The sequence below is a fragment of the Nelumbo lutea genome, chromosome 4, assembly GCF_056320005.1.
Source record: "Nelumbo lutea isolate HS-2025 chromosome 4, American lotus-T2T, whole genome shotgun sequence".
Classification (NCBI taxonomy): Eukaryota; Viridiplantae; Streptophyta; class Magnoliopsida; order Proteales; family Nelumbonaceae; genus Nelumbo; species Nelumbo lutea.
Genome location: NC_142687.1, coordinates 10,290,002 through 10,303,853, shown reverse-complemented (window position 1 = coordinate 10,303,853; position 13,852 = coordinate 10,290,002). Strand labels below are relative to the sequence as shown.

The window sequence follows — 13,852 nt, the reverse complement described above, 5'->3', positions numbered from 1 at the left end:
GTTAAAACTCTGCACATTGTAGTCCTACTTACCTCCCCTGTCCACACTAGTACATCTGAAATTCAACGATTTCAGCTGCTTAAGTTTGCTGTTGCTCATCCCTTCAACGATTTCAACGTTTAGGTTAGGTGTGTCATGCTCTTAACTTCGCTTCTATAAGTAGAACAGAGACCTGACAGTTTTCATTTCCGTTAAGACCTCTCCTGCGTTTCTCTTTCTACTTCAGACTTCATAGGTGTAGTTTCCATGTTCAACTTCTTCGCTTTTTCTAACCAGAGCATGCTGCCATGTCTTCCTCCCTGTGTTTTATTTGTTTTTCTTTATGGCTTTATGATATTGGTCTTTGTTCTACTTGTCTGTCTTTTTTTCCTTTCTTTAAAATTTACTCTTTTTTTTATACAACCTTCCTATTTTAGTTCTCTCACTTTGAACTCCGGTCATCTGGGTTTAATGTCATTTCGAGAATCGTTTTTTCCTCGAAGATTATGTGAACTTGTCACGAGTCTCTGTTTCAGTTCTTTTGTATTTATTATCCTTGATTCTGATATTTCTCATTTCGTTGTTCTATTTCTCTATTCGATTTTTTTCTTGAATTTTTGTCATCGGAATATGCATGCACATCTATTTAAGAAATTTTATTCTCATGACTGACGTTGTCCAAACAGGTTAAAGGATGGCACGGAAGAAGATCAGAGAGTATGATTCGAAGCGGTTGTTGAAGGAGCATTTTAAGAGGCTCTCTGGTACAGAATTAGGCATTAAATCGGCACAGGCACGTCCGACTCCAATATATGAGTGCTGAAATAGAACTTTTGCTTTTTTTTTTTCTTTTCCTTTTCTTTGTTGGGTGATTATAAGGTTAATGCTAAGAGCTCTGCATTTCTATTACCTTACTTGTTTGTAAATATCCTGAGCAGAGTTAACTTTGTTGCTTTACTGTGTCATAACTTTAATTTCAACTAAGTTGCAGCTTCATCACATGGAGGAACTACCTTATATGCTTGTTCTCACGTAATTTCAACTCAGTTATCTATGTCAACTTCATTATGTAGGCATCCTCATCCAACTGTATCTCAAAAAAATATTTTGAAATTTGAACTTCTATCTGTTGTTTTTCTTTTGCTGTGAAAGAAAATTTGATGAATTTAACAAATAATATATGAAGGACTGATTGTGATATTTGGTTCTTCATCTAACTACAAAGATGCCTTTACTTTCTATTTGGTGCTTAGATTACGGAGTCGACTGATTTCAATGAGCTAGCAGAAAGAGAATCATGGCTTTTATCGGGAAAACTGGTTGTGAAGCCTGATATGTTGTTCGGGAAACGTGGGAAGAGTGGTTTAGTGGCCTTAAATTTAAATCTGGCTGAAGTTATTACCTTTGTCAAAGAGAGGCTTGGAAAGGAGGTATTTAATGTTATCGGCTCAATTCTAATGAGTGGTGATTAACCTTGTGCATCATCCTATATAATATCAACCTATTCCGTTTATATTTATCTCTGAACATCTATAGGTGGAGATGGAGGGTTGTAAGGGTCCTATAACAACATTCATTGTTGAGCCCTTCATTCCGCACAATGAAGAATTTTATCTCAATATTGTTTCAGAGCGGCTTGGATGTAGTATAAGCTTTTCAGATTGTGGAGGAATTGAAATTGAAAAGAACTGGGATAAGGTATGTTCATGGCCTGAACATTGTGTACCTATATATCAATATCTGCATGCATACACCCATAAATGCAGTGTACATAGCTTTCATTTGTTGTATGCAAAAGAATGTGGGCTCCTCATTCCATTGAACTCCTAAAACATCAAAGTTGCTTACTGATAATCTTCTGAGATTAGACGCCTGAGAAACAAGCTTTTGGTGATATTTTGCTGCTGAGTTTAGATTATTTTTCTATATTTTGAGTAGAGGACCTGATTGTGGGCATTGGGTAATCATGGGTCTTTTTTTTCATATGCATTATACTGGGGATCTGTACTTTTTCATAATTACACTGATATGTTAATAGACTACTTCTACTGTTTATGATAAAAGAAAATTAATATAATGATTAAGACAAATTTACTAATGTATACAATTTGATACATTTCCTTCTAAGCATCTTAAAAAAATGATTGGAATTTTGTCCTATAATACTTCTTTTACTTTTTGCCTCTTCTGAAGATATCTACTACATTTTTTCAGGTAAAGACTGTATTTATTCCAACTGGGGTGCCATTAACATCAGAAACATGTGCTCCGCTATTTGCAACTCTTCCCCTAGAGGTAATTTCCCTGTGCTATCTGTAACCAGGTGGACTCTTCATCTATTTCTTATTATTTACAATGGGCATGCCTAATATAAATATTATATAGTAAATGCTTTAAACTGGCAGTAGAAATTTTTTCCCCTCTTTTTAATCCAGTGACAAGCCTAAGTTTCTTAATGCACATTTGGAAGTAGTGGTACATATTCCACACATCTTTTGATATGATTCTACATATATCTTTTGATTGCTTGGGAAATTTAAACATACTATTTATAATCTGTAAATTGTAAATTGTGGCGCTTACTCTATTGATACAGATAAAAAATAAAGTTGGGGAGTTTGTCAAAGTGATTTTCTCTCTATTTTCAGGTATGGTTTTTTACTAATTCATTTGACGTTTCATAGAATTATTTCAGCAGCAACTCTAGTAAGTAGAAATTAATTTGCAAATTCAATTTTACCCAGATCTGGATTTCACTTTCCTGGAGATGAATCCTTTTACTTTGGTTGATGGAAAGCCTTATCCTCTGGATATGAGAGGGGAGCTGGATGATACTGCTGCTTTCAAAAATTTTAAGAAGTATAATTTCATTATCCTGTGGGGCTACTGATTTTATCTATGATACATTGTATAAATCAAATAAATCAGTGCATTTCTATTTGCTTTTACAGGTTAAAAGCTCTAGTATCTGTTTCATATCAGTTTACTTGTGCAGGTGGGGTAATATTGAGTTTCCAATGCCATTTGGAAGAGTTATGAGTCCCACAGAAAGCTTTATTCATGGGCTAGATGACAAGGTAGATAATGAAGTTAAAGTATTTCATGTCTTTTTTGGCATTATATGCACCTTTTGTTGATGTAGTGAAAATTTTCTAAGCACATTATCACATCATGAAATAATTGGTTTCAAATTCTCTATGTAGACTCCTATTGGCTTTCTATTTCTTGATAGTCCCTTCTAATTCTTTTTAATTCTTATACTATTTGGGTTCACATAAATCCTACTACCTATTTTGTTCCATGTAGGGCCATATAATTGAAACCTTTTTCCTGTTTCATAATTTTCTGCATTTTTATTTCATTATTTACATGGCTGTAGAATATTCAGATGAATATGTTTAATCTGTTCATCCACAGTTTCATCAGTTGAATAAAGGCCATTACCCAATGCTGGTCCCAGTGGTCTGGGGTATTGGGAGGGGTAGACCTGGTAAGATCCTAAGTTTTCAGAAAGTGACAGCCCTAAGATCCCAACCTTTGTTAACAGGTCCTGTAGCAGGGTGGATTACACCTTAGTTCAGTGAAGGTATGTGGGATCAGGGTTGTTTCCATTTCAGCTTTCCAAGCCGGATTACTGGTTTGGTGGAATCTGATCCCATAGACATCAGTAGAGCGTCCTTGTGTTCATCTACTCTCCGTCGTAGTTAGTTGTTTCTCTTTGTGTTTGTTCTAGTTATGTACTGGTTTTATCTATCTTAATGAATTTCTTTTGTGAAAAAAAAAAAGAAAAAAAGACTTGAACCTGCTTCTCACGCTTGCCAGCCCAAGATTTTACCTACCAGTTGAATTAGTCCTCTAAAAGAAGAGAAAAAAAAAAAGAAAATGTAACTTTTTGATGCTGTTCGAGCTGAAGTGGGCAAGCAGCAGATGAATTTGTTGCTGAGCTGGACGAACTGAGTTGGTTCAACGACCTACACACATAGAAGTCAGAGGCCCTGAGGTGGTTCCCTAGGGAGGAGTACTCCAATGCTCAAGTCAGTGGGAGAGAGTGGTGGTCAGGTAGGCCGATCTGATCTTATCCTTACGAGCTGAAGTAGGTGAGCAGGAGAGCAATGTAGGGAGTTCAAAAGCTAGAGAGTGTGAAGAAAATCTCACCTTGGGTGGCGTGCCCTTATATACCTGTTAGGGAGTGCTGTTGTGCTCTTCATTTATGGGACACATGTCAGCTTCCGAGGTGATTAGCAACTAGGGTTTGAGGGGCGTGCACCCTACGTCCCGAGTGTGAAGCTCTGGGGTGTTGGTGCCAACCTTGGTGGCATGGCAGGCTTCGCCTGGTGTTCGGCACATGTCCCCACTTCACTTGAGGGTTGCAGAGTGAACCAACATTAGCCTTTGGGGCATATGCACCATGTCACTGTTCCTCGGCTCATCCGAGCTCTGGGCACGTGGTGGTCTTCGGCTTGGCCAGGTGTCACTTCATCATGCTTCCTCATGGTGGTCCAACGCAGGCCTGATTCTTGATCCCATCTTTTATTTTTTTCATTATTCAGTTACCTACCGTTCTACTTGGATCTTGCAAGGCTTTCCATTTGGCTGCATTTTCTTTCATGTAAAAGGGGTGGAAGCCATTGCTTTACCTGTGAAGGGTCAGGTATGTAACAGAAATATTTCAGATTGAAAAGCTTTACCCTTTTTAAGGTGAAAAATGGAGACATTAATTACTTCGCAGGAATATATGCCTCTTTGGAGATCAACTTCGAAATTCTTGTCTGCAATCTTGGAGTTCTATATATTTTCCCAATGTCCTATTGCTAACAGTAGAAACAATTCATCCATGATAATGGCATAGAAAAACAGTATAGTTGTTTTGAATAAATTAATGCAATAAAGCCTTTTTAACCTATACATTCATTCTTGTCAGACTAGCGCATCTCTGAAATTCACAGTATTGAACCCAAAAGGAAGAATTTGGACCATGGTAGCTGGTGGAGGTGCTAGTGTCATCTATGCAGATACCGTACAGCTCACATCCTCCTTCATTGGAATCTCTCTCTCTCTCTCTCATTATTTACTTACACCTGAAAATATTTTATAACCAGGTTGGTGATCTTGGCTACGCTACTGAACTCGGGAATTATGCAGAATATAGTGGAGCCCCAAATGAAGAGGAGGTGCTGCAGTATGCCAGAGTCGTAATTGATGTAATTCTTTCCTACTTTCCTGTTCTTGGATGATTTGAAATAAAAAGTCCTCTATATAGTTAACCTACTAATTTGATTACTCTAATTCTAGTATGCTTTTGTTAAACTATATAGTGCACAGATGGTACTAGTTACAGTAATCGACTGCTTCTAGGCATCTAAGACAGACTTAAAAATGTAATAATTGATTTCTCATAGCTTTCTCTTTGAATTATCTGGAACTATACAGTGTGCAACTGCAAATCCTGATGGCCGCAAGAGAGCTCTTGTAATTGGAGGTGGAATAGCCAACTTCACAGATGTTGCTGCTACATTTAGTGGCATAATTCGAGCCTTGAGAGAGAAGGTGAGCTTTTAATCTGCCTCGGTTTCTTGTATGAAGCAACAAATTATTTCATGTATTCAAAGGCAAACACTGAGGATTGTGTTGGAATAACAGGAAGCAAAGCTTAAAGCTGCAAGAATGCAAATATACGTGAGGAGAGGAGGCCCGAATTATCAGAAGGGTCTAGCAAAGATGCACACACTTGGAGAGGAAATTGGCATTCCTCTTGAGGTAATGAAACCTGACATGTGATCTCACAAACCATTTTATTGTTATGGATGCATTGGTGTTGAAACAAACTAAAGTAAAAAGAGCTGCTAATTGATGGTGAAACAAAGTTAATAAAAAAAAGGCTTCTAAGAGACTGAGCGCTTCATTGTCCAACCAGATCCTCATAGATGAAATCAGTTTTTAGACCTCCTTCCTGTTTCATGTTCTATGATACATATTAATATAAACTCTATGCTGCTCACTATATAGCTAATCAGGCTAGATGTTTCATTCTTTGTGTTCCTTTTGGTTTTATCATATGAGTGAAATTTGCTTAAGCAAAGGTTAAAAAAAAACTTCGAAGAGCATTCCAATTTTGTTTTCTTTTACAGGTTTATGAACCTGAAGCAACGATGACAGGCATATGCAAACAGGCAATTGAATGCATCACTGCCGCTGCATAAAATTATCAGAACTAAATAAAAACGCCATTGATTTTTGTTGTTTCTTTTCTTCCATTAAATAAGTTCTTAGCCTCTTACTACCACTCTGTGATCTGTACCGGTATTAATAAGAAGTCTCTGGAAATATGTTCTACACTTCTACTTCTACCCTGTTTATTGCTGGTGCGTCTTCTTTTTGCCATTCAACCAAAGTGCCGAGGACTCAACACTTCCACTGAACTTACGGATTATAATCTAGTGAACATGAAAGAGAACAATATTCATCACTTCATCAGCGGAATCGATACATTATGGAAACCCCAAAATGAAGTCATAACAGATCTTTCTTTTTTTTTTTATTTTTTTTTATTTTTTTAACTTTTTGAAGGGCTATACAATGGGGTCTACCCCATCCTCCAACCCATAATCAGGTGCATGCGGGATATGATCCCACGTCTCCACTACGACCAGCAGAGACCTTACCAACCAGTTGGTTGGCACCTTGTTAAAGTCATAACAGAATTGTAATCTGAGTGGAATTCTCATGGCCCGCGCCCCACATGCGCCCCAGGGCACATCATTGGGAACATCTCCCATAGCCCATTTGAAGGAGTCTGGATCTGTTCTTCACAGAGCGTGCCTCACACCAACCTTACAGCATGTTCTGGCCACACATCTGAAACATCTCTTGTACTTGTATTTATTATTCATACAGAATAGGATGTGATTGTGAGACGCACTTGGTGAGATCCCAATTCCATCTGAACTCAGTAATGGAAGGTCAGAGTGCAATCCATTTTAACAGTAGGGCCCTAAAATGATAATGGTTTGTCATGTGTTAATGCATCATTATTAATTTAAGAATATTATCTAAAACTTATGACTTTTGGTAGTTAAACTCGTCATAATTTTTCAAAACCTTTCGGTGAGCTTTTATTGTTCGAATTTGTCACATGATCATTTAAACAATTTATTTGTCCAAATTACCCCTGAATAACTCGTCAACCTTATTAAATGCTCACAGACATCTTCCCTTTTCCTTTCCCTTCCTCACTCATCTGTTTCCGTTAGAGTTAGGCAGTTTTATGGTTTAAACACTGGCCATGTATCTTCTCGAGGAAATTGAATGATATACCACCATGCCTGGTTTGGATGGGATCCCAAAGCTCTGGAATAGTGGCATAAGTCGTTCCTCACAGTCTTCTCAAATAATGCTATTTGTCCATTGAAGGTTATCTGTGCTCCCTTTAAATCAATAAAAATAAACAGCATTTAAAATGATACGGCCGCTCTGCAAATCTTCATGTGCTTATTTTTGAAATGGAATTGCTCAAATATGCAAGGGCAAAACTTTCCTTAGGATTGACATGTCTTTTACTTCCTATCTTTTCTAAGGTCCGGTTCGTTTGCTGGTAAATATGCATGGGAAAGTTGGTCAAGGGATAATTTTTTTTTCATTGACCAACTTTCCTATGTTCTTTTTACATTAAGCAATGGGCCCTATAGTAAAGTTACCCTTACTTTTTAGGGTAAAACATACCCACTCCCAGGTGGGTAAGTAATTTTTTCAGTTGTGAGAAATTTTTACAAAACATAATATTATTCATTTTAATAATTATTTTTTGTGGGTAAAAATGTTATTTTATTATTTACTTAGGAATCCTAAAAATCAAAAGAACACGGGTAAGTGCACTTACTGAAATAAGTTGCACTCTTACAAATGAAAAAGGCCTAAAAGTAATTCTCTTTCTGAATTAAACTTGCATTATTTTGATGTCCTGTGAAAGTACAAACGAAAAGTGAAATGAAATGAAAAAAGAGAAAAAAAAAAGAGACACAAATCTTTTCTTTTTTAAGAAAAGGGTAGTGATTTATATGTAGGCTCCATTTGATGGTAGGAATAAGGGGTCTAAAATCTGAATGGGCTATTTCGATTCCAACTGTTTGATTGGATAGAAATGGAATCTCATTCTCATTCCTACTAGAATGACATTCCCCCATTTGAGGGAATGACCATTCCTTGCCCTTCCCTTGGGAGTGAAATCTCATTCCTATTATTCTAATTCTCATTCCCATTCCTGACCATATTCCAATTCCGAAAGATTTTGATTCCGATTCCAGCTATAAACCAAAAAGGCTCGTAGTTCTTACTACATTCATCATGGATTCTAGCCACTGTCGATGCATAGTTGATTCCTTTTAATGTTGAACTCAAATTCGATGGTATGAGTTGTAAGCCCAATAACCTTGCTAATATTAATGGAAATTAAAGAGATAGAAAGATACGGTGAGCGATATGACAGAAATGAAGCAGTAGGGAGAACAAACTAAAAAGAGAAAACAAATTCAAAAGAATCTGAATCCAATCACCCCAGGGTCATCGATTTATATTATAGCATATGTAAATGGATGAACTTTTGGGAGTATTTTTGGAGAACAAATAGTAGAATAATTGCTATAGTACATGTCAATATAGTACATTAAGGATTAAATAAAGAGGCCGGATCTGCTCCTTACACCGAACTCACAGCATGTCCTGCCATACATTAGGAATATTTTTTGTACTTGTATTTATTATTCATGGGAGTTGTTTCCAATTAATACACAGTGGGATGTGGCTGTGAAGTTGATGTGAGAGGAGTGCTTTGTGAGGAGCAGATCCCAAAACTAAACTAAATGCTCTTAAAGGTGAGTTTTTGGTATGGAGCGCTTTAAGAATTAAGAGAAAAGTGCTATTGAACGAGCTTTTTCAAAAGTGTTTTTTTTTTCAATAATCACATCTAAGAAAGCACTTTTAAATCTGCTTGATAAGGTGATTTTTTAGGGTGTTTTTTTTAATGAAAATGCATTTTTTTGACACAATGCTTGGTTCAAAACAGGCTTTTGCCAATATAAAAATATCACCCTCCATTGTGTATAAACATAAAAAACATGTATAAACACTACTTATGCCCGCTAAACATCATTTTCTTTGCTGCAAATAAATTACCAAGTCAATAGATGTTCTTACACTAGCTCCACACGGTCTAATTGACCCCAAAACACATTTACTCAAACATGGTTGTAGCGTGATGGGATCTGTTACTCACAAATGGGCGCCTCACAGGCACATCCACCGTGTATTGAGAACATTTCCCGTGAATAATAACTAATAAGTACGGAAGAAGCCAGAAATCGCCCACTGCCTTCTTTTTCGATGCAAAAGAGCCATTTATTGCCTTTTCACCAAACGCTTTTGGGGGTGCTTTTGATTTGTAAAGCACAATATGTGAGAAAAGTGCTTCAACTGTTTCATTACATAAACTAGCCACTTCATCAACTATTTAAGCCCCACAAAACCAAACATGGAGTAAGTTCAATCTAGCCACTTCAACTGTTTCGTGAATAAAACAAACAACAAAGACATGGACCAATTGTGGTCCTCATTACAAAAACTAACAATCCAACTAGGACAATGTAAACAGAGCAACCAACTTCAACAAAGACTTATAACCCCAATTGTTTACAAAATCCCTTATGTTTGGTTTGAAGGAAAAAAATAGGGAAAGGAAAGGAAAGGCAAGAAAATCTTTACAAATCTTGAATAGGTTTTGATATCTTTCCCTACCTTTTCCTTCAAACCAAACATAACTTTATAGTATACAATTCTGTGCATCTGATTGTTGTAACAAGTAACATTTGTAAAACCTAATTTTTCCTTTATCCATCAATGACAACAGAAGTCCTTCAACCAACAACTTGGCCCTTCCAATTGGTGTCGTGGTTCTCTCTTATTTTCATCTTGTTGTTAATAGTTGGTTCTCTCTCTCTCTCTCTCTCTAAATTTTCAAAATGTGCATCTACTATTTTTATATGGAAAAATTGCATTAGTGGTTCCTTTCCTTAGTTGCTTTTAATATTGAAGGTATGCCAACCAATGTGAAGTACTTTTGAAACCATTAGATCAATCAAAGAGTCCAACTAGTCAACCACATTAGGTATTAACTAAAGATGAGCAAATAGGTAGATTCTACTTGGAACCGACCTTGAATTGACCTTGAATTGATCCTATCCAGTCTGTTTTCGGGTAAGATCTGGTTCAAAATTCTTTGAACCAATCCCATTCAAGCTGATTTTAGGGTCTAGGGGTTTTCTCTATCTGAATTGACTCAGAGAAGCAGCTTGATTGGCCTTGGTGAAAACTGCCTTCATAGGGTAAATTCTGGTCCCAAAAACTTAAAACCAACCCTATAGGGTAGGTTCCAAGTTCAACTTTGGTGTCGAATTAAACCAGTCCATACTCACCCCTAATATTAATCCTAGGCCTTTAATTGGTGCATTCTAGATTCAAACAATAACTTTGCAGAAAAAAAGGGAGTGGATTCAAATAAACACACTAAATGAGCTATTCGTCAACCCATTTAGGCTTGATGCTAGACCATTCAGGTACGTGCAGACGTCAAGCCGATTATAATCTCCGCGGATGTCAAAACACATGCTAAACTAATTTCAACCTCGGGAGGCATGTAACCGATCGTGTTGATCTTGACCGTTGATTCCTAGATATACTGGCTATAAATAGGTGCCAAAGGGTCTATTTTCTTCTCCACAAATCTGTGAATCCAAAATCCTTGAGATCGTGTTCAAGTATCCCAGTTCGGTGTCAGCTATTTCTGGGTCTGAGTGCTTTCTTCGGTCTTCTTTTGGTGAGTCCGTCTCCCTTTGCTTTTTGATTATGTTGTCCTTTCTATTAGCATGTCTAGTCTTAGCTTAAATAGTCTTTTAGATGGGAGTGTCGAGTTCATTGGGGCCGAGGTGGGCACCTCGACATAGACCGCGTAGCCTCATCCTACCGAGGTGGGCACTTCGACACAAGATGTCGACCCCAATCCATCCGAGGCGGACTCACCTTGGTGAGAGCGAGAGTCTTATGGAAAATCGGCCTCCAATTCACACCGAGGTCGCTTGTTGGACGGCTTCGGCCCGTCAATAATGACAGTGAATAGGCTCCTATCCTTAGTAGCTTGGTACAGACTCCCAACGACTTCGTATATAGCATCTCCTTAGGCAACTTTCCTTGGGATCATGGTCACAACAAGATCGTGGTCTTCAAGGAGCAGCTCGCAGTCGGTCTGCATCTTCCACTCCACCCTTTTATAGTTGAAGTTGTTAAATTCTTTGACATTGCCATAGACTAGCTACACTCGAACTCCATCTGTAACATTGTAGGTATCATTTCTCTTTTCCACGATTACAACCTTACGCTAGACCTCGACATCTTCTATTTGATCCTTTCCATCAAGAAGAACTCGTCTTGTGTTCTACCCGAGCACAGGCGAGATTACTACTTGTCTCCTCGCTCTGGGTACAAGTTGTTGCACGAGCTCCCTAACAAGGTCCCGACCTAGAAGAGGCGCTACTTCGTGGTCTGCAACACCGATGGGTGGCCTTTCCCAACTCACTGGAGGGCAGCCATCCAGGACCCCAACATCAGACTGGACCCGAAGACAAGGGAGGAGGTCCGATCTTGGGCGTAGCTCGGCCTAAGTCCTCCTGGTAGGTCACTACTTGTACTTTTTTCCGTCTGTTTTACTTCGGTGTTGTATCTGACTTAGCTCATTACTTTTCGCAGTTACCATGGATGGCATCCCTACCGATGAACTCTTCGGAAGCATGCAAAAGGGGAAGAAGAAGAAGAGGGAATCCAAGAAGGCTCACCTCCATATTGAGACTACCACCAATGAGGTCGCCGTCTCAGCGCCCGAACACCCACCCGTCACCGAACAACCTCCCGTAATTGATTTGGTTGAGGAGGACCTGGGCAAGGCCACTCCACCCTACGTACTCAAGGAGACCACGTCTTCAGAGCCCGTTCCAACGACCGCCACTTCTTTGGGCAACGATACTTCAGTCCGAAGCATTTTGACTCCAAAGTTTGGCCTTCTCAAGAGCAAGGATGCGGTGTTCGCTGAGGAGGTTGCTCGTTGGGCTGACTTGCCGGTTGCTCAGCTTGGGGCCCGAACGGCCACACATTGTATGGTGGCATGTACTTAAACTTAGCCTTCAAGTTGCCTTATACTTAGATTTTTCTGCATACTGATGCTTGTTTTCTTCTTTTGGCAGGTGAACTCCTCTATCCACGCCTTGGCATACTAGTCCGAGGTAAACTTAAAGCGAGCACTCGAAGCCGAGGGGTCTTCCCGAAGTGCCCACTCCAAACTTGACTTAGCTCGCAACGAGTTCAGCCAACTGAGAAATGACACACGAGCTAAGAAGGAGCTGCTAACTCTGTTGATGATGGAGAAGAAGGAGCTCGAGGAGCGCAAGGCGGCACTGAAGAGGGAGATTGAGAACCTAGAGGCTCACGTGAAGGAACATACTGAAATCTTGCTTCAGGCGATGGAGGAGGCTAAGTTCAAGGAGGACGAGGAGTATAAGTCTTCGGCGGAGCTTTGAGAAAGATAGGTCGAGGTTGGGACAGCGGGATACCACAAGGGGTTTAAGCTCAGTAAGTGGTTGACCCGACATGAATTTCCCCACCTCGACCTTTGTGCCATCACCATGTCTAAGATCACCAAGGAGATGGCCGTTGAAGCCGCCAAGGATCCGGACTCCGAGGTGGAGAGTGATGACAAAGGAGAGGAGGTTGATGCCACCGAGGACCGTATGGAGACAAATCCGCCTATAGAAGTCTCTATTAAGGATGAGGAGCCCCAAATTGACTAATGCCTCTTTTCTTGGACCCCCCCTATAATACTTGATGTTCTGAGCCTCTGAGCTTAGCTAAACAGTTGTAATTTTTCTCTCTTTCCTTTTTTTTATGTACTCGAAGTTCTTTTCCAATGGAATACAAGTATTTTGCAAAACTCTTTGTGTTCAAAAAATTTTCTAAGTATAGATTACTCCTGAGCTGGCGAGCTAAACCAAATAGGAGCAAATTTTTTTTCTAAGTGTAGATTACTTTCGAGCTAGCAAGTTTGATACAAATAGGAATAATCTGTTCATCATTGTACGCCTGGGTGAACAGACACTGTAGGGTACATGCCCGACCTATCTATGCCCGGGTTACTTCACCTTGCCCATGCCAAAGCGACTGGGTTTTAATTTGCCCGTACCAAAGAGGCAATTGGGTCTTAAGCTGCCTATGCCGAGGAGGCGACTAGGTTTAACTTGCACAAGGCGAACTTTTAGTCCACGGAGGATAGCCCTATTCGTCACTTCGGCCTGCCCGTTTGCTTGTGGATGTGCTAGCGAAGTGAAGTTCTGCTGAATTCCCATCTCGTCGCACCAGTTCTGGAATTTGATGTCTTCAAATTGCTTCCCGTTATCTGAAATCAAGACTTTTGATAGTCCAAAATGGCACACTATGTTTTTCTAAAAGAAATTTTGCACGTTTTGAAGTGTAATGCTTATTAATGGTTTGACTTCCACCCACTTCGTGAAGTAGTCTACTGCCACAACAAAAAATTTCCTTTGCCCAGTTGCCGATGAAAAAGGACCAAGGATGTCAATTCCCCACTATGAGAAAGACCACAAACTAGTAAGATACTTCAAATCGGTAGTGGGCTGATGGTGGATGTTTGTAATGCCTTTGACATCTATCGCATTTCTTGACGAGCTCAAGTGTGTCTGCCTTCATTGTGGGCCAGTAGTAGCCCTGCCTTAATGCTTTTTGGGTGAGGGCTCTACCCCTCAAGTGTCCTCCGCATAAACCT

The 13,852-nt window shown here is 39.3% G+C and overlaps 1 protein-coding gene across 4 annotated transcripts; it reads left to right on the top strand.

Annotated features, from left to right (window-relative positions):
• Positions 1-6,314, top strand: LOC148853851 (ATP-citrate synthase alpha chain protein 1-like). Of its 4 annotated transcripts, none has more exons than XM_088984498.1 (13): positions 1-128; positions 666-772; positions 1,233-1,409; positions 1,516-1,677; positions 2,194-2,274; positions 2,576-2,627; positions 2,724-2,838; positions 2,975-3,056; positions 4,901-4,996; positions 5,079-5,180; positions 5,410-5,526; positions 5,620-5,736; positions 6,108-6,314. In XM_088984498.1, exons 2-13 carry the CDS (start codon positions 674-676, stop codon positions 6,177-6,179), a joined length of 1,272 nt encoding a protein of 423 aa, XP_088840624.1. In that variant the 5' UTR covers positions 1-128; positions 666-673; the 3' UTR covers positions 6,180-6,314. The 4 variants fall into 4 exon arrangements, with proteins under 4 accessions (XP_088840624.1, XP_088840623.1, XP_088840625.1 ...); XM_088984497.1 differs by having other exon boundaries at positions 105-235; XM_088984499.1 differs by lacking the exon at positions 1-128 and adding an exon at positions 449-502.
• The last annotated feature ends 7,538 nt before the right edge of the window (positions 6,315-13,852 follow it).

What these genes read in the sequence shown, in the direction of transcription:
- LOC148853851 (XM_088984498.1), top strand. Translation starts at nt 674, where the DNA reads ATGGCACGGAAGAAGATCAGAGAGTATGATTCGAAGCGGTTGTTGAAG. An exon ending in TTGCAACTCTTCCCCTAGAG is followed by an intron (nt 2,275 to 2,575) that starts GTAATTTCCCTG and finishes CTATTGATACAG; the next exon opens with ATAAAAAATAAAGTTGGGGA. An exon ending in GCTTTCAAAAATTTTAAGAA is followed by an intron (nt 2,839 to 2,974) that starts GTATAATTTCAT and finishes TTACTTGTGCAG; the next exon opens with GTGGGGTAATATTGAGTTTC.